This window comes from Centrocercus urophasianus, unplaced genomic scaffold (assembly GCF_019232065.1).
Source record: "Centrocercus urophasianus isolate 14NV4802_14NV808 unplaced genomic scaffold, USGS_Curo_1.0 seq_27, whole genome shotgun sequence".
NCBI classification, from domain to species: Eukaryota; Metazoa; Chordata; class Aves; order Galliformes; family Phasianidae; genus Centrocercus; species Centrocercus urophasianus.
In genome coordinates, this window is record NW_024884833.1 from 8,352,479 (window position 1) to 8,379,038 (window position 26,560).

The window sequence follows — 26,560 nt, forward strand, 5'->3', positions numbered from 1 at the left end:
TCTTGGAATACTTCTGTCCTCAGTTCATGGACAGAAAAAGCAGAACTAGTAGTCACTGAAGTTTGGAAGAGAGTTAAACCTATAATGATTCTTCTCTTTTTTTTTTTTTTTTCCCTTGAAGTTTCTCTGAGGAAACTTCATAATTGTTTCAGACATGGCAAAAATGTAATGCAACTGATTTTTTTTCTCTCTTATGATACCGGAAGATTTAAGTTGATTGCTACAGTGAGGGATTTGGCCAAGGCAGGAGAGAAAAGCTGCCAAGGAGCTTTCCCTTCTCTTCCTGCTTTCTCCAGCACATAGTTTCGCAATGACTTTTTTTGTGTGTGGTTCCGTGTTTTGGACAGCAAACAGATTTAGCTGCTAGGAAAAACCAGCCAGTTGCTGGGGCTGTAGAAACAATTCTGGTTGCTAGGTGGGGTTTCCTGCATGGCACAATAAAAGCCTCACTACCCGCCTGCTTTCTTATCCGGGCTTCGCTGTTCTGAAAAGTAATTCTTGTGAGGAGAAAGGTATGTTTTTGTAGTTCTTTACTGCTGTTTGTAGACCTGACAGACTTTAAGAACTATCCAGTATGTTTTTCAAGAGGCCTGGTGCAATTTTCTGTAGCTTGGATCTGCTGGCACAGAAAAAAATGGGTGTGACCAGAAGAAATTCTTTTCATTTTAAAATATTTTATCTGCAGAGGAGATCTTGGATAATCACTGTTTTTGTTCTTACTGTTTGTTTTTATTTTCTTCCCTCCTTAAAAAACAAAGCTGAGTAGCTTAAATGATTAAAATTAAAGTTATTTAGATTAGGCTATTTCTTATGCTTTCTGTGCAGCAAAACTGAGATTGCTGGAAAAAAATGTGCTTTGTATGGTAACTTCAGAAGCAGCTGCTATTACTTCAACAACAGTTTGCTGCTTTGGGACAGTAAAGGAATCTTTCCTCAGAGTGAAAATGAGGCAAAGGATCTCTGGGAGACGTAAGAGAAGAACTCTGTATTTACAGTTCATAATTTAGGCAAATGCCACGTATGTAAGGGATGCATCATTTGGGGCTTGTTCTGCTAACACTTTCCACTGAGTTTTCCACAATGAGGTTGTTCTTCTCGCTCATGTATTATTTGTATTCAGTAGACTTTTCCACTGCAAAGGAAATTGTGTTATATCTACTGCCTGCTTTTCTGATAGAATTTGATAACTTGAATTTATATCAAGATCCTGGGAACTACCATTGGACAGTAACTAGGGAATATATGTCTCTTATAGTCAAATAAGATTAGTGAAGTGGTGTAGTTTGACACATAGCTTTATCTGAAGGAAAAATGCAAAAGCATGTCTTAAAATATTTTCAACAAATGCTGTGTATTTTATCAAAACCTCTAAAAATTGGAATATGTCCAACTCTGGGTACTGAGAAAAAACTGAAAAAAAAGATTGCAATGATGATTGTGAAGAACAGCAGGAGTTTCCAGGTCTGGATCTCTCATTTTTTGTTCTAGTTGTACATTGACCATTCAAATTAGGAATGATAAAATGCATGAAAACCATTACTATTTTTTTTTTCAAACTGAGAAATTATAAATCCACAATCTGCTTTCCTCTCAACTGAGATGTTCATGGTTTCCAGCCTGGGAAGTGGGAGATGTAAACTGGACTGTGTTTCATTAAACAGAGTAATTAAACAGACTAACTCTGAAAAGATGTTGCTTGTGGAATATCCTGGTTTTCCACAGTACCTCATCTTTGCATATCTCTGAAGATAATACACATATTTTCATTTTCTATTTTCATAGACTTTGGTGTGAGTTTAAGAATGAAGGAGAAGAAGATACAGCAAAAAATCAGTTCTTCTAGACCTTCTTCATACTAACTTAAAATAGTAATTTGAATGTATCCCCTATGAAGCTAGGCTCTACATGACAGGTTAGCAGCCATAATAGGTGAGAGGCTTGAGAAACACAATTTAGCGTAGGCTAGTAGGCTTTCCTTTTAATTATTCCCAGAAGGTGCAAAACCTCTAGAGCAGTGCAGTGGGCAAGCAGAAACATAGATAACAGCAGCTCTTCCTGGAGCCAGCTCCACCAACTTTATTTCTGAGAGGTGTTATTCTACCAACCAAAATGAAGTTTTGGATTCAAACCGTTCTCAGATCTGGTGTTGTGAATCATTGTTTTGTAGCTTTAAACAGGGATACCAAGTGGGTCTATTAGTTGCAGATATACCCATACATGTCACTGCTGATCCACTGGACTCAACACAGAATGATGACAGTTTTAGAATAGTTTCAACCTTCTGCATGTGGTCTTTATATATTTTTTTTATAAAATGCAACAGAACATGAGATCCTTGAGGTCACTTCCAACACTGTGATTCTGTGATTCTGTGACTCTGTGACTCTGTGATTCTGTGATGAGACACTACAGTACTTCATCTGACCATCTACTTGTGCTGTCAATACAATGGTAATAAGGATTCTCCACAATCTTGATAAAAAGTTTTGAAGAATTTCATAAGAATGCTTTTCTGATCTTTCAGAAGTGACATTCATAAAAGTTGTTCTTCACAACTCACACTGTATTCCAATCATTTGCTCGAATGACACCTGCTTCAGGTAACATAAACATAGATTCAGAGCCAGCTTCTTGTTTTTGAGCAGCATAGGCAGAGATGAATTTAGTCCCTCAAGGTGGAGGTAAGGGCACAAAATCGTGAGTTTTCTGGGGAAGAGGAAATATAGGCTGATCCTATCTTGGGAAAAGGAGAAAAGGGTGGAGCTGAGCTGGAGGGAAACTGTGACTAGCTGCATGTTGGCAGCAGCTGAGTCTGGAAGTAAATTTTGTGATTTTGTAGTAAGGAAAAGAGACAACTAGGTTACAGCCACATTTCATGGTCCTAGGAATTTGTTGCTTTAAACGACTCAATCACCTTTGTGTTGATCACAGGACATAAATAACACACATGTGTTTGCAGTGTAAACATCCTTTTTTTTTTTTTTTTTCTTCATAATTTTGTATACATTCTATGTTATCTGTGCCCTAAGACCTTCATTATATTTAAAGTGTTTCATCAATGATTTTCCTAGAATAGAGAATATTCTTCACAATGAGGTCATTGTATTCAATACTTTTCATTGGTCAGTGTCAAGTCATATTGCCATGGAATTCTGGACTCATTTTTGAGTGGTGAATTTTTTTTTTTTTTTTCCTTTTTAAAGGATTAACAATCTATTCTGTAAAAATTGAAGGCTGTCCATTAGAAATCAGGAACAGTGTATGTGAGATTATTTCTACTTATCTTTCTTAAGAAGGAGATATTTTAAGAAAGTACATGAGAGAATACTTAACAAGAGAATGTATTTTACCTTAATACAACATACAAGGCCTCCAATGTCAATAAACAACAGAAATAGTTGTTTAACACTGAATTTTAACAGATTCAAAAAGTTAGAAAAATAAAAGAACATTTTAATACATTAACAAGTGGGGAAAGACAGAGGTTTAGTTTGCTTCTGGCAATATTCCTTTGAAAATCAGTGCTTAGATATCGCTATAATATAAATTACTTTTCTATTTTTAATTCAAAATTTCTGGAAGTATCATAAGTGTGCTCAACTGACCAGTCAGTTGCCAAACACAGTGTCAACCTGCTAAGTGTAAGCAAAAGTTATCAGCTTCCAATAGCCAGTTACTACTTGGGAAACAAAACCCTGCATGCCACAGTTTAAGAGAAAAGTTTTTATGAATGGCAAATCTTGATTTCCACTGGTGATGAAAATGATGAAAAATGTTTTGTAATTTTTGTAATTTGATGCATCTCTTCTCCTCAGAGACTCTATCAACATGGCTATGGTATCAGAATTTCTGAAGCAGGCATGGTTCATGGATAACCAGGAGCAGGAATGTATTGTAAGTGTTATCACCATATACTTATTCACTTGTGCTTTTAGAAGTGTCTTAAAGCCATATGAAACTGACCAGCTTCCATACGCATAAAGGAAGGAAAAGCAATGGCAAAATTCCATCTGTTTAGAACTGGAAGCCAATTTGTTTGCATCCTATAATCTAATATAATTTAATGATTTAATAAATCTGCTATCAGATTTTAAAAAATGCCTTTATTTGTACAAATCAATTTAAAAGTGGAACTAGATACTGTAATGGAACTGTCATTTCTAGTGGCCACTCATTGATTCATTCAAGTTATCCTCTTTAAAGCAGTAATCTACTGTATAGCATGTGAACGTATAACAGCCTGTTCTGATGACATACATGAGAAAGATATGTATGCTTAGACTGAAATACAGGATGCCAGTTCTTGGAGCTGTGGAACGTAAAGGAGGAAGCAAAAACATTACTACATGTCTCACTGCCATGTGGGTGGGAGAGATCACTGTATGTGGTTAAACATCTCAGATGATCAGTCCTGATCCTGATGAGAAGGAATACTTATGGTGATGAGTAAAGGAGAACTATTGCAGTAGAAGGATGTGGAGAGTATTTCTCAGATCCCTTTCCACTGCTCTCCAGCCTGCCATCACCCAAATGAGCGTCAGCAATGTTGCATGCCACGAAGCCACAGGCAAACTTTAAAGCAATTTTCATCTTGAAAAAAATAGAATGCGGAAGTGATTTTCAGTAAATAATGTTTTGTGATATAGATCTTCACGGATTTCCCAATTTCTGATTTTTCTGATTTTACCTGGACTGTATTTTGTACACAAAATTTTGCCTCTACCATTGTTTGATGCATGCTCTCACAGAGTCCTGAGTCATCCTCATACTGGAGATTACAGAAGGCTTTTGCCTGGGTAGTTGATATATTTGTCATGGATATCAATATAGAAAAACTAACCTAGCCTGTTTGGGAAATATGTACTGTATTCATTTCTCTTGGCTTGCCATGCAAGTCATATTGATTTTTATTTTTACTTTTTTCATTATGAGGCACATTGCTACTATGTATGCAGTCATAGCATAAATTTAATCTACTAAAATTTCTGTTTTGAACATTTAACTCAGTCATTTCAGGTGTACAAAAAATCAGCACTCTGTATGTGAAGTGCCATGTACGTAAAGTGTGTATCCCTAAGGCTTGCCAAGTCCTGAACTTGCATACGACTTCTTAAAAAAAAAAGTTCTTGAAGATAAGATAAAATGTTGCAGCTGATTCTAAAAAAAAACGTTTAGCTGAACTTCACTTTTGTTGTAAAAAATCACTACAGATTTTGTATAAAAGAGAAATTTATTTCATATTTCACCCAAGGATTTCAGGACATTATATATTTTTTGCACAAAGTAATGAGTACAATTGTTTAGATAGTGCTATTGAGTTTACATGCCCTACTAGCAATGTGTCTATTAATGTTGGGGCAAGCCATGAAATTGATCATATAGTGGAATTTATCATCTCTAGTTATTTCCAGAGTCCCTTAGGCATTATCTAGGGAGTGTCTAGCATCTAGGTATGGATTCACCATAGTCATCCAATACCTAATGCCTCTAAAGAAAGGGTCATTTATATCTCGTGCCTCAAAAAATCTCCACTTCTTCGTAGGATGAGAGCCAGAACTTTTCTTCAAGATCATGCATGCAAGCAGTGCTTGTAGACTATGATATGTGAATCAATTGAGAAATCACTTAATATGATGTAGAGTCAATTTGCATACAGTGAGTGAGAAAATTAGTAGAGGTTTGCTGAGAGCAGCTGTAGAAATTAATTGTCATTTATGGACTTTAAAATTAATATAATTGCATTATTATGGGAGTTATGAAATGGGGGGGGGGGGAGGGGGTTTTCTACAACAAATCCAGTGCTCATACCATATTGGATTTATTTTGCTACCTTTAGAAAGCTCAGTTTTTTCCTTTATAGTCCTAGGTAGGCAGTTCCAAAGTCCCCGAGGTAGGCTAATTAAGGCACATAGAAATGTTTCTTTGCATAAATATTCTTTTAAATTAGCTTTTTTTTAATTGTTTGTTTTGTAGAAAAGTTCAAAAGGTGGCTCTGCAGTACATTCATACCCAAACTTTGATCCTTCAGCTGATGTTTCTGCTTTGGACAAAGCTATTACTGTAAAGGGTAAGAGGAGTAAAGACTTAAGTGAGCTACATTAGGATTCTTAGAAAATGTAGAGAATAGTTCAGAATAAAATATCAGAGCCACATGGAATGGAAAGCAGCATAGGTGACTCAACTTTTAAAAGCTCAGCTAGACATTTAATTAGGTCACCTGGTAAAAAAATCTCTGCTCTTGGATAGTCTGACATTGAATTACAGTTTCAGGTCTTAATACTATGTTAAAGTTCATGAATTTCCTGAATTTAATTTCTGAAGAATATTAAAATAAGATACCATACCATATTAAGTCTTTTTTAAATTTGATTTCTGTGGAATCCATTCAAGGCACTGGATATGCCCACATTACTTTATTATGCAGTGTGTGTTTCTATTACATTCTTCTCATTAATGAAGTTAATGTTTGACACTTTAACTGTGCTTTGAAACCTTTTTCAGTTAGCTTCCTGAAGTTAAATGACTATGCTGTCTAATTCTATTATTTATTTATATATTTATGTTTAGTTTTGCCCTCAGATCACTTTCAGACTTTTCATATTAAATTGTGAAAACATAGACTTATGAGTTCTATGGTAATCAACCGTGTTTCTTCATTGCATCTCTTGTAATTCAATAGATGAGTACAGTTTTCCTTTTGGTTAAACTTTGCTGTGTCAAGCAATCAAAATATGACACAGTACAAATAGTACAACTATTATTTGATTAAATGATACACTATAACGTCTCTAATCTAGTAGTCATTATAGTGTTTGATAATTTGTAGGTGTGGATGAAGCCACCATCATTGACATCTTGACTAAAAGAACAAATGCTCAACGTCAGCAGATCAAAGCTGCCTATCAACAGGCAAAAGGAAAGGTATAGTATACCAAAGTTGAGCTTAAATGTGCATGAGGAATAGCAATATCGTTCCTGGCATTTATGGTATAAACAGCTTTTTCTTTGTAGAACAAAAGATTGCAGTGATACTGTCTTCTGTAGTTCATTAAAACTGTAGCAGCGATAGTAATCCTGTGACAATATTGTCACTGATAATTCTTTGAATGTAGCGGCAATCCTTTTGAAATTAAAAGATAAATTTTAAACTTCAGGATCTCTAAGTTTTGAAATTTTCAAAGGATTTCTTATACTGCAAAATCAGAGCGAATGAATATGTTTACTAACACTTGGGGGACAATCTGCAGAGGGAATGAGAGGAGTAAATACATCAACGCTGATGAGAACACTACAGGGAATAGTGAGCTTCTGCTTCTGCGTAGTGAAACCAATAGTCCCTATAATTGGAAGCTTGAAAATTACTGCACATTTCTGCAAGAGGTTTTAATTGCTCTTCTCTTTTTACCTGTACAAAATTTCCTCCAGTTAGAACTATACATCTAAATAGAAATTGCATTTGCAGACTGGATTTAATATACCTTTGCTCCTTGGAAAGTGGCAGTACAACTAAGGCCTACATATACTGGAAAGAATCCAGTGTAAGGTCACTAAGATCATTAAGAGAATGAAGCATCTCTTATATACGGAGAAAGTTGGAGAGCTGGGACTTTGGAGTCTAGCAAAGAGAATACTCAGAAAAAGAGTGTCCATATATGGCTGGATGTAAGATGCAAAGAAGACAGAGACGAGCTCTTTTCAGTAGTGCTCAGTAACAGGACAAGAGACAATGGGTACAAACTGGAATAGGTTTCCCAGATAGGTTGTTATACCTCCTTGGAGATCTTCCAAAGCCAGCAGAACATGTTCCTTATCAAACTGGTCTGGATGTCAGTGTTTGAGCAAGGGAGTTGATTCAGATGGCCATGTCAACCTTAGCCATTCTAGCACACTGTGATGGGCAATGACTGAAAGCTGTCGTGAATACTTGCTGGAAAACCATGACTCTTTAGTTAACATTAAGATGACAAATCAGAAAACTCAAGTGGTTTTTAATTCTTTCTCATGGCTAAAATAATGATGTACACTAAAATTTATCACAGATCAGACTACTTTTCATGTTGTGGCATAACCTGACAGGAAGATAAGCAGCACACAGTTCTTTTCTCACTCCTCCCTCAGTAGGATTGGAGACGAAATTTGAGAATGGATCACACTTGTGGGTTGCAGTAAATTTAGTTGAATAGTACAGAAATGTGAAGATAAAAGGAAAACAGTATTATTAAAAAAGTACACAAATCAAGTGATGCAAAATGCAACTGCTCACCACTTCCAACAAACACACAACCAGTCCCTGACCAACAGCAATCTCAGTGCTATGACTAACTGCCCCCCAATTTTGTTGTTCAATATGATGCCAAGATTTCTGTGATGTATAAGATATCCCTTTGAAAAATTTGGATCAGCTACCTTGGTTGTGAACCCTTTCGAACTCTTGTGTATGTCCAAACTTTTTGCTGGCTGGGCAGTAAGAGGAGTTGAAAAATTCTTGACTTAATGCAAACACTGCTTAGCAAAATCTAAAATATTGTGTAGTCAGCATTGTCTTTCTCCTAAATCTAAAACACAACATACTAGCCGCTATGAATGTAGTTAATTCTAACAGTTAAAAACAAGACGCAGAGTTTCTTCCTTATTGTTTATAGAGTCTGGAAGAAGACTTGAAAAAGGTGCTGAAAAGCCACTTGGAAGATGTTGTTGTTGCTCTTCTCAAAACTCCAGCTCAGTTTGATGCTGAAGAATTAAGGGCCTCTATGAAGGTAAGGCAAAAAGTTGAGAGAAGCTTTTACTAAAGAGAAGTAAATAACTCTCAGATCCTTTAAGTGTCATTGGCTGCATATTCTAAAAGCTTATGTATAATATTAATTCCATCCCTGTTTTGTAAGATACATTGATACTGGTAATCCACAGCCAATCACTAGAAACAAGAAAGCCATCTCTGCTGAATTTTAAGGTTGGAAAAGATTGGTTGATCCTTTGTGAGCAAGAGCTCTCTTTGCCTGCTGAAAATTTGAAATTGGTTGCTGATGAAACGTTACAAAGTCATGGTGTCTACATATGTGCTTACTTAAGCAAAAAAAAAAAAAAAAAAAAAAAAAAAAAAAGAAAGGGAAAGGGGCATTTTCATCATAGTTTTTATACTTTTTTCTTCTATGTACATTGCTTGGTCACTTCAGCAGTTCTGTTGGATATCAGCATGATATTAGATTCCAAAAAATGAGTTCTAAATGAGATGAATGTTTTTCCTTTTATGTCTTGTTCTGTGTGGGTTCTTTAAGTCTTGTCCATGATTCTCATATTTTTTTCTGAATTACTACTTTTCTGCATTAAGTAATATATTTTAAAAATTCAATCATTTTTAACAGGGGCTTGGAACTGATGAAGATACTTTAATTGAGATTCTGGCATCAAGAAACAACAGAGAAATCAGAGAAGCCAGCAGATACTACAAAGAAGGTAATTTAGATTAACAAGGAAGTATGATGGTATGCAGGACTGAAAGATGGTCAGGCCCTGTTCCATAATGATTCATGTCTTTGGTGTTTATTTATGAAAGTACTCATAATGAACAGATCTGTGCAAACTTAATTCCTGGACTGAAAGAATCTAGAGTAGGTTATGCATATCTTCTCAAAACTCTGTAGCGACCTAACTTCTCAACAAGGAGCTGACATTTTAGGAGGCAAGTAAAACTTCATGTAGGACTGAGAGAAATGTGGGAAAGGAATAGTGATGAATTCTGGCTTACATAGATCTCAATAAATTAGTAAATGATTTATGATTCCAGCTAGAACTGTGAGTATTTCTTGGGATGGTTCATGCATTTAGTTGCCTTTTATAAGACGCAAGGAAAATCCCAGTGTTCCTCTTCCCATCTCTAAGCCTTGTCTGACATATTAAGGTCTTATCATAGAATGGCCTGGGTTGAAAGGGACCCTAAATATCATCTAGTTTCAAGATCATCTTACTGAACTTGACAAAAATGATCTGAATTAACAACACATATAATTTGAAAGATAGGAGCAACCTATGAACTGAAGGCAGAAAATGTTCAGAGAGATAGCTAAAACATATTGTGTCTTGGATTATTTACTGCCATCTGTCAATGTTGTTTAATTACTTCATGTTTTATGGAATTATGAGCTAATTTTTCCAATCAAACAGTTTCAGTTAGAAACCTAGAATAATAGCTCGATTTTATTCAGAAGAGTTTTGTGCTGAACAAAGCATCCAAACATAAAAATGAGGGGCAAATTTCAAAGTTTCAAGGTTTTGGGTTACTTTTTTTTTTTTTTCATTTTTCCTCTCTATCTCACAAACAAGAGTCTACCCTTTAAAGCTTTAATGAGGACTTTTTCAATAGATTTTGGGTTTAGCCTCCAATTTCACAGCATATCCCAGCTTTTAGAAGACAATATACAAAAACATCTATTCTCTCAAAATGAAACAAGAAAAAACTACAGTTCTATTGGGCATACTTAAGTGGGAAGATGGAGAAAAAAAAAGTAATATAAATGATACAGTTTAAAATAAGCTGTAATTCTTTTTTTCATTTGTTTTCAGTACTGAAGAGAGATTTGACACAAGATATAATTTCTGACACATCTGGAGACTTTCAAAAGGCTTTGGTTATTCTAGCCAAGGTATGTTGTACTTAAATATTTTCAGCAACATTACCAGTAATTTTGTCAGGATTATGTTAAAGTCATGCAATAAATAAGAATTGAAGAAATATTTATTTCCTTGCACTGTTTTTCTTATATAACATAAACCATATGAAATGATTATTCAACAAGATACTGAGATTTCTCTCAGAAATATTTTAAAACTTATCTTTGTTGTTTATTATAACTTATTAAATTATGTTTAAGATTTTTCAGTGGTTGCTGTCATTTAGCACTTGAAAAAAAATTAGAATGTCAATTGACTAGAAATATAAAAAGAATAAATGCTTATAAGTAGAGAGAGAAACTTTCTTACTACCTGTTAAAATGCTTTTCTTGTCATGAGATAGTTGCAGGTAGCTAATAAATGGACAGATTTTTTTTGTGAATAGATGCTCAAAAGAAACGCAGGAGCTAAGAAGTAAAAATAACTTTTAGAATACATGAATATTTGGTGCCAACACTGGTAAGTGTATTTATATGAAGCTTGCATATGTACGTAGGATTATTTTATGATACTTCCATGTGCATGGTTTAGGTCTTCAGTTTTCCTTTTAAATCACCTTGGAAGAGGCTACTCAGTGGCTATCAGAGAAGATAACACAGCTTTAAAGATTGTAACTTCACATTAAGGCACTCTCACGTCAATGGATTCTAATGTATGATTTCAGAAACACATTATTGATGGCCCCAGAAATGTGAGCCCTGTTTGATTAACAAAAATGTCACCTTATCCACAGAATAACTAACATAACTGCAGCTGTCCACAGTTCTATATTATGTTGTTGATGAGTATGGCAGACCAGAATTCCAAAATACTGAATAGAATTATTTTAACAGTGAATTTTCTTATTTTTGTGTAGGGTGACCGATCTGAAGATCCTTATGTGAACGATGATCTCACTGACAGTGATGCCAGGGTAAGACTACAATTCACACTGCAGAGCTTCTTTCCTTGATATTATTACAAATTCTGCCTGGCTGTGGATGTTCTGTTTCACTTCTTGTGCAATGCAAACATGACAAACACTTATGCTATGTCGCAATATTTTCTAAGGGGATGCTATTTTCCAAAGTTCATGAGATTTACTAGATGAAACAAAACTTTTAATAACCAACTTCAGAAATGTTGCAAAACCTCTTCTAGTTTGTGTAAAACGTACAGAGCATTTAAGGTAGAGGTCAGTATTAGCAGAAAATGGACTTAATCTTTTTGTTTGCTTGTTGTTTAAAATAAGTAAGGTTCTTCAATTGAGGGTCAAAATGTATATTTAGGTAGGTAAAGAATCAGCTACTGTAAATTTTTCAGTCATTCTCAATATTTCTAAAGTAAACAATTTTTCCCCTTATTTTTTTCTGCTTTTAGTATGACAGTTATGCTAATACGTTTTTGAACTTTACAGCCTGTCCTGAGCCTTCACTTATAAATTCCTGCATCACTTACAGTTTAAATCTAGATTGGCTTTAAATTATTATTACTTTAAATCCAGTAGGGAAAAGATCAATGAGAACTGTTATTTTTATTCCTGCTATGTGAGGGATGTAGTTTTGCCATCAGCCCTACTTATGAAAGGCTGGTAAACTAATACTCTGAGATCCAAAGTTCAGTAAAATTTCCAGAGAAGTCCAGAGGCTTCACTGCCAGCACCTACAGGGAATTTTGTTAAATCTTTTTTGTTGCACTGTAAAGGCATTTAATTAGTACTTCTAGAAAGGTTTGAATAGGTGGGGAAATTTACTGGGTTTGATCCTTACTTTACTTTAAAGTCGGTCATGGAAAGAAAAGAAATACCTAGTGGATAGGCTTCTCTTTCACGTTTGTCTAGTTGATCAGAGCTAATTTTATTCCTCTGAGGAAAGACCTGCTAGTCCTAAATTTCCATGCAGACTGTAATATATCATGATACATAAAAAAATATCTTCACTCAAGGAAAGAACATACCCAGAAAGGCTAGATGGTGGTTCTAAGATGTCTGAAAATATTATTTGTATCTGTATAATACTCTCTTGGAACTACTATGCTGTAAGCAAAACATGAAGTATCACTTGACAGAGCTAGAGCCTGAGGCTGTGTAGAGTTATGCATCTTGTTATGAACTAGAGTCTTCTACTGCAAAAAGTGACCTCCATTTGGCTGGTAGCCTCAGGAATACAATACTTCTATTTGGTTTTACTCTACTGATGTTTGCAATTTTAGTTTTTTTTTTTTTTTTTAAGTTTAATTTTTGTGTGTGTGTGTGACAGGCCTTATATGAAGCAGGAGAGAAAAGGAAAGGGACGGATGTTAACGTATTTATTACTGTTCTTACTTCAAGAAGCTACCCTCATCTTCGAAGGGGTAGGATATATGAAACTTTTTTCCTCACAGGAACTGTGTTTTGAACAAAAGATATGTAAATTTCCAAGATGTTAGAATGACTGCTATGAAAGTTATGCTTGCTGAACTAATGGTGCAGTTGGTCACTCTGCCATTCTTTTCACACTAGTAAAGAGCTGTACCACTTCATTAACATAATTATTACTATGAAATCTCACGAAACTAGTGACCATCAGGACAATGAATCAGTGTGGCAGGGTTCCAAAAACACCGTGCTTAATTGCCAAATTAAGCCAAATCGCCCTTGGTAAAGATACCACCTTACTCTACAGGCTCCAGTGAATTAACTGTATCACCTCTTCTGTTAATGGGAAAATGAGCCCTACACCCTCCACCCTAGTGTAGTTCATTCTTCATGTTGACTCCATCAGCTGCTTTTCTTTACACTGTGCCAGCTGAAGAAAATGATTAAGTTGACCTACTACCAGTCATGTATGTTCACTGCCATAGCAGTGTAGCCAGAATAACAAGGAAAGGCTGAGAGAGAATAACTGTATTTTCATCACTCCTCACTGAGTATTCTTTCCTCATTTAGTCTTTCAGAAGTATACTAAATACAGCAAGCATGACATGAACAAAGTACTTGATTTGGAGCTGAAAGGTGATATTGAAAACTGCCTGACTGCCCTTGGTAAGTACTTCTGTAGATAATCTATTATGTATACTGACTCTATGAAAAACTAACTTCTACTTCATTCTAATGGAACACCATTTTGGTTTATCTTCATTGAGAAGCAAGACATTAATGATATATATTTATTAAAAACATATTTTCTTTAATGGTGTTCTTCAAGAAAGTGTTATTATAAGGTTCATGTTAAAGGTGCGTATCAAGACCCTTAGAATTACCCTGATGAACAGTAATGTGAGCCACTTAAATTACTGTTGTTCTTGGACCAGGGATGGAATCAGAAAGCGGACCCTTAACTTGTTTTTCGCATCGCAGTCAAGCATACTTTGGATAAAAACAATCAGATCTCGCTTAGTATCAGATGTAAAGGGCTTAGAAAACATCAGGTCATAACCTACAGCTTAGCTGTAGAGGACCTGAATGTTTTCATGCTTTTTTCTTTGTAAAAACTGCAACATCTTTCTTAATTTTGTGACAGCAAACTAAACAGTTCTGCCTTTACAGTTTTCTCCTGTGACTGAATTGCCTTCTGGGCAGAGACAGGAAAGGAGCTGCTACTTCTCCCATACTTTTAAGACAAGTGAAAAAAATAAACAGGTCAACTGTGTATACCAGCAGGAACATTGAGATATTTTAAGAATTATTTTCAGATTTTTGCTTTTGATGTCTTCTACATTAATAATATAAATGATTAATCCCATTGTCTCATTACAGTGAAGTGTGCCACAAGCAAGCCAGCTTTCTTTGCTGAAAAACTCCACTTGGCAATGAAGGTAACCTTGAGAAAGTACTTATTTTATTTGTAGCATGCTTTATGAATGAAAAAATATAAAATAGAGCTGGAATTCTCTAAAATCTTTGTGTGATAAAAGAGACTGCAGAAGAGAATCCAGTGCATTTCTGTCTCTTCTTGACTTCACTCCTTCAAAATTTGGGTGCCCTTCTGTAGAAAGAACTGTTGATTTGCCAAAGAGTGTTCAGGAAGGCCATTCTTGCATATATCTTATACTCTGTTGTGACAGAAATAGGACTGAATGTTTTCATGTTTTTGTAACCACTACAATATTGGTGATAACGAAATAGGAAAGCAATTCCAGATCAGGAAGGGAACCCACTAAGAGCCTAGACTTTGGAAAACATCTGACAGTTTTGGATCCTGAATTGACTAAAGCACACGTAGCTTTTGAAACAGTATATTATGCAGGAATTTATGAAACTCTTGTGATTTGATAAGGATCATCTTTGGCCCATGAAAAACTGGGTGAGTCATTAAAATAACAGTTGATTAAAATACAAAAAAAACCGACTCACCACAAAAATACACTACAGTGAAATCCAGGTGGTCCCTGGTTTTCAGCAAACATGATGAAAAACGTGTATTTTTAGGAAGCAACTAAAACAAAGTCCAGGGGTGGAGTCAAAATTTGGCCACAGAGGAACCTGAAGGGTGAATATGAGAGGACTAGATATTTTAGAGAAATAGGATCTTAGTATTCCCCAAAAAGGAGAAAAACAAAGAACCTGAGTTAGGAAAATATTTCAGTGACTTAAATAACATCAATTTTTGTTTATTTGTTTGATTATTTTCGACAGGGAAGTGGGACACGACACAAACAGCTTATCAGAATCATGGTTTCACGCCATGAAGTAGACTTGAATGAGATCAAAGCCTATTATAAGAGTCTGTATGGTATATCTCTTCGCCAAGCAATTATGGTACGTTTTTTCTGGAGTGAACTACAAAATGATAAACAACTGTAACATTTGTTAATTCTGCTTTTCAGTCATCTGAATAATTCACAGCTGATTAACTCCTGTTCTCAGTGATCCACAAGCTGGTAGAACTGACTTACTTCATGGTGCAATATTTTTGTTGCAAAAGCTATAATATTTAGCTAATTGGTTTTATAATATTTGGTTATTTTATGCTAGGTACTAATAGTTGAAAGATCACTCTATGTCCCGTCATGCCCAAGTCATGTTCCTGACTTGGGCAGACAAGGCATGTTAAAGGGAGGGTGGAGATAATTGCTCTTACAGCTGTGAGATAGCAGTGAGATAGCTGTATGCATCTGGCTCTTTACTTTTCATGTTTGAGTACTCCTGCAAATGCCTTGCTAAGTTGCTGTTTATTTGTCCTCCTTTCCAGATTACTTAGTTGAAACGAGATAAACTGATTAAAGTATGTTCTTAGAGGAAACAGACCACTCAATTTATTTCCTAGAAAACTGAAGCAAGTGGGGTACTAAAAGAAAGCTAAACCTGCAGAGCACTCTTGTGGAGACTAATAGATGACTAAGAAAGAAGTCTAGACTGAAGCAGAAACAGTCTCTATATGTGCTAAATACCTTCTTGATTTTAGCTAGTGTCAGCTTCTTTTTCACTTAGATGATGAAGACCATTTTTATTCTATCACCATGACTGTGTGTTATCTATAATTTTCAATGAAGCACCTCAACCAAAATGGTGATTGTGTCCAAGTGGCTTGAGGTCTAAGATGACTGCAGTATATAATACTTAAGTACATGTATGATAGATACAAACTTCAGAAAATATAGCATGTCTAATTTCAGTGAATTGTCTATTTCTCATGGTTGAATAAGAGATTCTTTGGTGAATCCAGTATCACTGGACCATTAATGTATGTTTGAGATAATCATGGACACCATGTGCATAGTGTTTTAGTGCAGATGAACGCTGGATTTAGTATGAATGAACATTGTGTGTAGTATTTTAGTATGAATTAACACTGGATATCACTGGATCAAGGAAGGCTTTTTCACTTTATGTAATGAAAGAGAGCGTAACATTCTGGACAGTTAAGTCTTGTGTATTTCTCTTTTTCATTTATGCCGTGAGATGTTTTTTTTATTTTTTGTCAGTCTTGTTTACACATAATCCAGTCTGGGATGTGAATAATTCAGTTTCAGTGAAGGTACTCAGCTCAAGCACATGCTGTGGATTATACATACATGCTATAAAATGATGAATTTATTTAGGTGAACGTCATATATTTAGTAAATATACTGAAATTGATTTTTCTTGAGACCATTATCCTAACAATTGTACTCCATTGTGCTTTGATAGGATGAACTCAAAGGGGATTATGAAACCATCCTGGTGGCTTTATGTGGAAGTGACAAATAAGCATCTCATTCTCCTGATGCACCCCAGCTCTGTGGCTGAAGGTGTTTGTATTAGCCTCAGCTGCCTATATAAACTACAGGCTTCACAGAGTGAGATTTCATCGGAATGCTTCTTAGTATACAGCTTTTATGTAGAATACCTGGAACTTGAAATGTATTTTTCAATACCTGTATTCTGTATGGCATGAATATATCTTTTTACCACTATTTATCTAAACTCAACAAGTGCCATTAAGTTTCTATTTGCTTGATTAATCATGAAAGAATAAAGTTTTCATCTAAGAAAATCAAACAACTTTAAAAAATAAAATTAACCTCTGTGAAATTTACTTGTACATTCATTTTTTTCTTCATTTACTATCAATTTGTCTACATACGTGAACATGAAATAAAAATAAATAAATAATTTGAATAGTCAAAACAGAATGTAAAAATAGCAGAGTATAGCTGAATTTGTACCTTTTTCTGTCCCTTCAACCAGGATTTATGGAAGCCAGATGTTAAAAATTAACTAAAAATGACTTGATAAAAATGTTAACAGCATGAAAGAGTAAATGTTATCTTTGGTTTGCTGTTTAAAAATATTACTTATAGATTGTATGCTGGAAAAAGAGGAAAAAAAAAAAGTAATTATAGCTCATGATCATTTTTTTTTTTTCTGATGATCTTATATAATATCTCCAAAACAGAAAACTTGCTCTTATTACCTCTATTTATGTCTTTTGTGTTACTGTTCAGATTGTAGACCCCTAATGAGATAATTATAGACCCCAGGTGCACTGGTGGAATTAGGCTTGTTGATTCTTCATTTCATACAGATGTTGGTTGTCTCCTTTAGGGTGGCTTCCAAATATTCTTTTGAACAACAGCAGATTTAGATATTGGGAAATTGGATATCAGCCTGGCTGTTCTGTGATAAACATTTCAAGCTCTGTCAGTTTCACGTTGGAATGATTTAGGATAATAGAAATGTGTATTTAGAAAAGTTGAAATTTTATTCTAGAAAAAATATTAGAATGACTAGATCTGGATAGAATATTCTGACATGTCTTCCACAGAGACAGATTTTATTTTTTTTTAACTACCCCATCTATTTTTGAAGACACATATACCTGTGTGCCCGAAACTGTAGTTAACTACTACAGGTAAGTCTAGTTATAATTCTTATTGTCTTCATAGGATAAATGAAAGAGAGAATAAGGTCAAAGGTAGTTTATGGGAAATAAACATGATAATCGTCAACTAAAACAGAAAAACATACAAGCAGACAAACACACACAAATTGTGTTTAAGAGATCTCACTTATTAACTCACAAGCTCCAGAGAAAAGCAGAACAAACCACTCTGTATGTTTTGATTATGTCACTAGCAAAAGATTCCCTTTCTCAAGAGGCCTACGTCCAGAGAATTCATCATCCCTTGAAAAAAAGAGAGCAAATGTGTAGTTGTAGTTAGGTCATAACTAATTAACCTGTAGGAAGCCAGTTAGTAGGTCTGATCAAGAGACTCTTTTTGCGATACGTGGAGAATTTTGAAATTGAGAGGTGTTTCAGCTGTGCAGAAATTTAGAATCTGATTTCATCAACATAGGAAAGAATTGCTTTTGAAGAGGTATGTACGTTCACCACAGAAGTCAAAAGATGCAAAAACGCACCAAAAAAGCTATTGTATCTTTAAAAATAATATAGCTTAATTTGATATAAAATCTGTATATATCTTTAGTGGGCTTTTTCTTTCTTGTTTTGCAGAGTTCAGATGGGCCTCAAGAGTAGCATGCTTCTTTGAGAGCCTGATTTCTATTCAATTTTAATACATGAACAAGCTAGCGCTTGATATTCTCATTTGGTGCAAATGAGGACATAGTATGAAGTCAAACACATTACAAATAGGAGTGCTTGCTAGCTGAATATGAGTTTTGAAGATCAAGGGAACAGAGGGAAATAATTACATTATATTACTACTGTCCAACATTTCTCCTAATTGTAAGACATTTCAATAGAATTTTACACGTATACTTACTAGAGGCAAGAGTGGCACTGTTTTGAGTATATTCTGCTTGGTTCTATTTCTGCAAACATAAATACTGTTTTTGTTGAAGAGAAGTTGCAGTATGTCTGTGTAGTTGCATGTCAATGAGTAATCATAGGTTAACTACTGCTGCAGTCAGTTAAATCCTTCTAGCCTTTGATGTCCATCCAAAAGCCACAAGTTTCTGTACAGTGGGAATATTACATTCAAAAGTTTTTTTAAAAAGGGAAAGTTTTAAAAGAACACTCTTGTCATATGGTCAGTTCACAAGTGTCTTCTTTGTTTATGATATATTGATGCTACTTCTCATTTCCAGGGCAAATTTGCATCCAACTTTACAGTTCAAAATTTTTTTCAAAACTAAAAAATATAGAAATTAGGTTAATACTTGTGAAACAGACTGATTACACCAATCATTTCATTGTGAAAGGGCCTCCTGATGGCCAGAGTGGGAGATGGGGAATTATATTTCATTTAAAAAAATAATAATAAATAAGTGTTCCCATTAAAGTAACACCAAAGGGCTTAAGTAATATCCTGGCAATAAGAAAGGCAGTCCCTGTCGAAAGCAGCTATGATGCACAAGCAAGTGGGAAAAGAGAGAGCAATTGAGCAGTACATGGACAGCACATATAAGGGAGAGTTTTCTAAGCAAATTACTAAGAGTATCAGAAGAGGAAATTAAGTGAAGATCTAAATATAAGTAACTTTAATTTGAATATTTATAAAAGCAGATGAGTTTATGCTGAAGATAGGTAAGATAGGTTGTTGCTCTTGCTTTCACATCTAGCAAAGGACAAAATCTAACATATAATGTCTTCAAACGAATTTGAAACGTAGATCCTAAGGACTCCACTCAGTAGGTTCCTACTAATTATATTGAATTTTGGGAGTATGATTAGTCCATAGAGTTCTACCAACAAGGGTTGCTTGCATGTTTTCTGCCACCACTTTACTAATCAATACTAGAAATAAAGTATTGGTTAAAGGAAAAAAAAAAAAAAAAAAAAAAGATGAGAAAACAAAATGGTGTTTTTGACTCCTCTGCAACTTCTCTCAAACCAAATAAAACATCCTGCACACTATATCAAATGCATTCAGACTGCAAAGAACTGTAGAGTACTCAAGATGTTTGGGTGAAAACTTGCTCGTAATGAAATTTACACAACTGCTAGTGAAGCACAGTGTATGAATTCTATAATAATTCTTCTGAAGGGGGGAAGTCATGCACAAGAGACTGCAAAAATAAAGAATCTAGTGTTAACATGGGATATTACTGTTACATGGCGAAGGTAGCCAGGTGTGCTCTTGGGAATACGTACATTAGCATTTCAATAGCAGTGGGCTTTTTGTGTTCCTTAAGACTTTCAAGGAAATGGTAGCCCAGCTACTTAAAGCTTATGAAGGAGAGGTAAAAGTTGAAATTAAGAGAAAATATCCATAAATTTGTCACAGGAAATGCCGTAATGAAATGCATGGTAAAACATTATTATTATTTTTTTTAAGTTATTTGTAGGAAGGAGGTGGGACAAAAGAGAAGGAAAAAAACCCTAACAATTAAAAACCAAATAAACACAGAAAAATCATAACAATTAAATGACCATCAAAACAAACAACAAAAAAACAACAGGAAAACTAGAACGTACATTTTCTCAACAGCATACAGTGTCTGCCTATAAGAATAAAAGTGTGCTGAGAACACAGATTCAAAGTAACCAGCTACAATCATGCTCCATCTCCAGTGATGTGCGGAGTAGGAAAAAATTTTGAAAAGACTAGGATTTTTGCTCAAGCTAGAAAGTACTGGAAAAACATTCCTTCAAGTCATGACAATTATTTTATTGCTGCTTCATAAAAAGCACTGAACATGTAAAGCATGTCATGTTTATAACATTGCTGGTTTTTGCTCATCCATCCCCTTCATCAGCTAAGATATATTCTCCCATTTCTTTTTTCACTGTGAATGATTTTGTAATTCTTTTAGCTTGGCCTGAGTGTTAAATTTGCAAGAGGCTAGGAAAGAAAGCTGGAGTTTTCTGCTGTTATTTCCAAAACTTTGAGCTCTGGTGCCACCCTGTGTGTAACATGAGAACAATGATGGATAAATACGACAGGAATTCAGTCTCACACAAGTGATGTGTATACCCAGACACTGTCACAGTGACCCAAACCAGATTAGTTTATTATGGAAAATGGGACTTTCATTTTTTCATTTTCCTTTTTTATTTTGTTTGTTTGTTTGTTTGTTTGTTTATCTTAGGGCTCTGGTTTAAGTGGAAATATTTGGGGAAAAGATAATAGAAATACCTGATTCTGGTTAATAGAATTATAGAGAGGTTTTCCAGAACAGCAAGGCAAAGAAACCAGTAGAACACTCAATAAAAATATTTTTAAACATGTTGCCAGTCTATCGGTAATTCAACATCTGAAGAAGGAAAAAGGAAAATGTTTAAACTATGTTCCACACTTGTGAGACAATTGCTTGCCCTATTACCTGGCTTTCCGTAGCTTGTCTGAAAGACAAAAGGCATTGGGAACACGTATTTTTGAGATTATTGTTCAGCACATTTGAAAAACTCTTGTAACAAAAACAAACATCTAATAGTTACTGTAACAGAATATTAGGGATTGTTACATTAAGCTGCCCTATATGCTTGCCGGGTGTAGAGAGAAAAAGGCATCAGTCGGTTTTTCATGGAGTCATAGACTCAAAGAACAATTTGGGTTGGATTGGTATGATCTGACACCTCTAAAGATCATCTAGTTTCAACTTGCTGCTGCGGGCGGAGTTGCCAGTCACTAGATCAATTTGCCCAAAGCTCCATCCATCATGACCTTGATCACCTCCAGGAAAATCCACTGCTCTTTCGGGACACCCACTTCAGCACCTCACAGCCCCTCACAGTGAAAGATTCCCCTTGACATATAATCTAAATCTTCCCTCCTTTAGTTTAAAACCATTTTTTCTTCTTTTTTTTTTTTTTTTTTTTTTTTTTTTTTTTTTTTTTTTCTGTCACTGTTTTTTCAGTCATTTTCTGTCACTCTGTAAAAAGTTTATTTCCATTTTAAGCTCCTTTCATTTTCATTTCAAAAATTGTGAGCAAAAAAAAAAAGTTGTCAAATGTTTTCTGCATTCATTTTACATTTCTTTTCTGTAAAATCATTGGAATATATCTTTGAAAAGAGGTCCTTTAATTTTTCACTGCATTGCCTTGCCATAGCTTAAAGTACCTCCTTCATTCTTCCTATCAAAGAATAGCCATAGAATCTGGAATTCTCTCTTCTCCTCCAGGCTGAACAGCCCTTGCACTCTCACCCTGTCCTCAGGCTAAACAAACAAAAAAAAAGTTCCATGAGTATCTTTAGTATAATTTTCTTAGCTTTCTTTACATATCAATATATCAGGATATTTTTGGATTATTTCTGTATATCACTGAGAAGAAATGAAATCTTGTTGATTCTTTGACCATCATTTGCAGAGATTTTCATTAAATTTTTCACTGTGATACTAACATAGGTATCCTGAACAGTTACAGTCAATTAGTATTCTCTAATATGCATTTATATGACCTGCATCTGCAATTAAATGTACTATATCTATTTCAAATACTACTTAGTCCTTTTTTCCTGGCTACATTAAATGATTGTGAGCCATTATTAAAAGCTACCATTTGATTTTTCCATATAGCCGAAGAATGTAAGTTACTGAAAGAAAAATCTTGGACTGCTTACTGCTCAATTTTTTCTAATTAGAAAATGCAGTGTTTTCTTTTCTTTCTACCATCTCTTGCCGTGTTCTAATCTATGATAGAATGTGGCTCCTAAGTTGTTGGCAATTTAAATTTCTTGCAAGATTTTTGAGAAGCTACCTCTGAATTAAAAAAATCCAACTGAATTGAAAATGCTCTTCTGCTATTCTTATTATTTTACAGACAGAACAAAGCCAGTTGGTTGAAGAATCCACTTTATTTATTTATTTATGTTGTGGAGTCATATATGTTTAACTGTAAGGGTGACTAGATGATTTTGCTTGATAGATTTTTCTAGTTGCTTTGCATTTCAGTTAATATGAAATTGTGGATTTTTTTCTGATTTATGAACAGATTGTTTCCTTTTCAGACTAGTTTAATCATAAATGTAAGTGGATGTGAAAACCTCCGTAAATTATTCATTATTCTTGCAAGCACTATTCTTCAGAAAAGGCTCAGGGTTAAGGGAATAGAATTTGTGTTGCATTCTTTGAAATTATCAACATGTGGCACTGTTTAAAAAGTATTAGATTTTTCCTTTGTTTGACTGAAGGAAATATTATTAGTTTCTGGAAAGTCTAAAAGAAATGATAGTTAGCCTTTAGAAAATGGCAGGTTATTTTTCTGGTATTTCTGAATTGTTTTATTTTTCCCTTTTTTATTCTTATGTTACACTAACCAGATCTGATTCTTTTATCAAATTAAAATATAAAGATGTGGAAAATTGTTCAAACCCTCTTAATCACACTCCACAACATGTGAATTTTAGAACTTTGTATTTATTATTTAAAATTAGAATATAAATATATAACATATTTATAAGGAAAATACAGAAATGCATTTCATGAGACTACAGATATACAATTCAAAACACTTAACGATGAAGATTCCTCAGCCTTCATAGGGATGTTTTCATAAATTACACTGAAAAAAATAAAAAGAGAAGGAAAATAAGAAAAGAGTCAGCGTCACTGTAGCATCTATGCTGGTAATTGCATAGTTCTACCTAGGAGGATATTTTTGTTCTTTCCTTTTCACGCAGAATTCAAAATGTCGTTAGGATGTGGGTGATACTGTCTGTACTCCCTAAAACCACTAGGTGTAGCTCTTAGCAGTTGCAGGAGAAAGTCTTTTTTAAACCTCCCTCCACCCGCTCCTTCTGCTCACATCCACCCCCATCCTCACCCCTGAAATTCGGTATTTTGTTGCTGGTTATTGTTTATTTATTTTGTTCTGACATTTTTTTTCCCCCTTTTATTGTCTGTTTTTTCCTCTCCACAAATCTCTAGCTTGCACGTGTTGCTTAAAACAGTGAGCACTCTCTTTTGTAGTCCTGGATTTGTCTGTACCCCTACCACTAAACACGGTAACAAAAGATAAAGTACATAACTTAATCATTACATAAATTCTCATGAATTAATTGCAAATCAAAGATGTTCAAAAATAAATTAGGATATAAGTTTTGAGGTGTCAGCCTGACTTTGCAGCGACGGTGTAGTGCAGTTTTCTCTTGCACACTGATGCATTTTGCATAGCTAGGGTATAGGAATCCAATCTGTTGCCATTGCCACAATACCAGACGGACCTCTAAAAATAGAATTCCTCTAGTAATCTGTCCAGATTATTTAACTCAGTGACCACTTGGTAATAAATACATTAGGGCATGCTTCCAGAACAGAATTACAGTGTATCATGAGGTTTTATTTTCAGGGGCACCTAGAAATCTTCCATATTTTGTTCTTACATTTTCATAGGAAACGCATTTATAAGGACACCCTGCTTTTCTATGATGCCCTTTAAGTCTATTTTCTTTTTTTCTTTTTTTTTGGGGGGGGGTCAAAATATTACTAGTTTTTGCTATGGTATGAGTTTACCATTGTAAAATTAAATATGGTACTGACAGGTCATTATTTTATTAGAATAGTTATGGATTTACAAAGTAGGAATATTAATTTCTTCATAAGAAAAAAATAAGGTGTGGTTGTAACCATATTGTAAGCACTTAAGACAAGCAGGCTTAAGACATCTGTGTTTTTATTCATATGCTTTTTTAACATATAGCTGTAAAATAGCATTTGGATAGAAAAAGGCAGAAAGGATATGGTGATGGTAAAAGCTGTGCATTTACCTACTATTCCGAATTCATTAATTCTGTGCAAAGCAAAAAAAAAGCAGGGGTCTGATGCTATTTTCATTACAGAAAGCAAATGAATAATACAATAAAATGGTAGTTAAATAACAGTGTTAGTGACCGATTAGTAAAAAGCACATGTATCAGTCCATCTTTGAGTGTTGTTACTGGCAGGAATGCATGAATATTTTGATTTAATTTACTGTTGTTGGTGTAGTTATTATTATTATTATTTTTATTAATACAAGAAGTGTTATAAAGACTCCCTGTAGGAGAATGGCATCTTTCTTCCAATCTGAAAGAAAATAAATAACGAAAGTACACGTGTACTCTCACATAATGGTGCCAGCCACTCCCTTGTGCTCTTGTCCTTTGAGCCCATCTCACATTCTCAGTTGCGTTTGTGTTTTCGTATAGTTCTTACAGGAACAGCTATGGAATAAACACACTTACATGAACATTTAGTTGACCCACTTGTGGTACTCAGCCTACATGCTGATCATCTGATTTGCACAGAAGCAAGGGTATCCTGCCCAGGTATTACAGTAAATGTATTTTTCAGGAAGCAGTGCAGTACATCATCAGTCTAAAGCAGCCTAATACGTAAATATTTTCTCATTTTCTCATTTTTATTTGATGTCCAGGAGAGAAGAGGGATATGCTCACCTTTTCTTTTTGCAGCTAAGTTTCACTCCTTGATTCCTATTTCCATATGCATAGTCCCATGCTGCTGCACAGTTTGACACATTTTGCCTTCATGACCTAGGCTGTTTCTTTTCCTTCTTATCCTGTTAGCCTCACAGCTGGCACTTGTTGCACTTGCCTCTACTTTTCTCCATTTCTTTGGAAAAATACTGATGGTTTCGCTTAATTCGGCTTTTTTTTTTTTTTTTCATCCACTGATTAACTGCTTGTGGAAATGTTCATTTACAGCTCCCCTCTGGTTTTCAACATTCTCTCTTTCATCAAAACATCTGTTTTTCTACCTAATCTCTTATTAGCACCTTGTCTCTTTCTTTCCCTCACCTGAACTTTTGGATTTTTCCTGCATCATTATCCTGGATAGGAAGAAGTCAAGGGCTGAAGATGTTGGAGCTGAAATTCAGTTCAAATTCAGATCTCATATCAAAATCTTTGTCTTCACTATGGCAGTACCCACCATACTTCGTTTTCTAATGTTGCGCCTGCCCCCATTTTCCTTTTCCTCCATTTGTTAATATCTCTAGAACCTCACTTGAAAACCATTTTGCTGTATATGTTCAGTGCCTTTGTCCCTAATAGGTAGACGCCCTTATCCTTTCCTCCAGAATCCATCTATCTGTTCCCCTTTTCTATTCTGCATCAAAATTTTAGCTTACTGTCTCTTCCCCTTTCACTTATATTCCTTTAATTTTATGGAAAACATTTCTGCATTTGGCTGTAGTTCATTGGATCTTACTACTCTATGCTGTTTTTTTGTTCTTTGTGTTAGCTTTACTTCCAGACATTGACTCCTGAATCTTTCTTTATCACTGTAGTCTTCTATGTTTCTCTCTGTAGATTTCAGTTTCCATGCTGATGATTCTCTTAAGGTCTTACTCTTCAGCTGACTTATAGTTCTGACTTCACCTTTTCTGCAAGCAGACAGACCAGGTGGTCATTAATCCTTCAGGAAAAGATTGTACTTGGGTATTAATTCAGAACTCATCACAAATTCCATAATAATGATAAAAATAATAGTAACAACAATAACGATAAATTACTATTATTATTCTGCTTTTCTCTATCTGCATAACTCTTCTATCCAGATAGGCACAGTCACTTAAAAAATCGCAAGAGCTGGTATAAGAAGATGAAC

General features: G+C 34.8%; 1 protein-coding gene across 1 annotated transcript; it reads left to right on the forward strand.

Moving 5' to 3' along the window:
- Positions 1 to 376: 376 nt before the first annotated feature.
- Positions 377 to 17,140, forward strand: ANXA1 (annexin A1). The gene is made up of 13 exons (XM_042826977.1): positions 377 to 512; positions 3,816 to 3,894; positions 5,974 to 6,067; positions 6,827 to 6,921; positions 8,643 to 8,756; positions 9,363 to 9,453; positions 10,561 to 10,640; positions 11,525 to 11,581; positions 12,906 to 12,999; positions 13,574 to 13,669; positions 14,384 to 14,442; positions 15,263 to 15,385; positions 16,757 to 17,140. The coding sequence occupies exons 2-13, from the start codon at positions 3,829 to 3,831 to the stop codon at positions 16,814 to 16,816; spliced, it is 1,029 nt and encodes a 342-aa protein (XP_042682911.1). The 5' UTR covers positions 377 to 512; positions 3,816 to 3,828; the 3' UTR covers positions 16,817 to 17,140.
- Positions 17,141 to 26,560: the final 9,420 nt, after the last annotated feature.

Coding starts and splice junctions, on each gene's coding strand:
- ANXA1 (XM_042826977.1), top strand. CDS start 3,829: ATGGCTATGGTATCAGAATTTCTGAAGCAGGCATGGTTCATGGATAAC. Junction 11,582..12,905: donor TCACTGACAGTGATGCCAGG/GTAAGACTACAA, acceptor TGTGTGTGACAG/GCCTTATATGAAGCAGGAGA. Junction 13,670..14,383: donor AAACTGCCTGACTGCCCTTG/GTAAGTACTTCT, acceptor GTCTCATTACAG/TGAAGTGTGCCACAAGCAAG.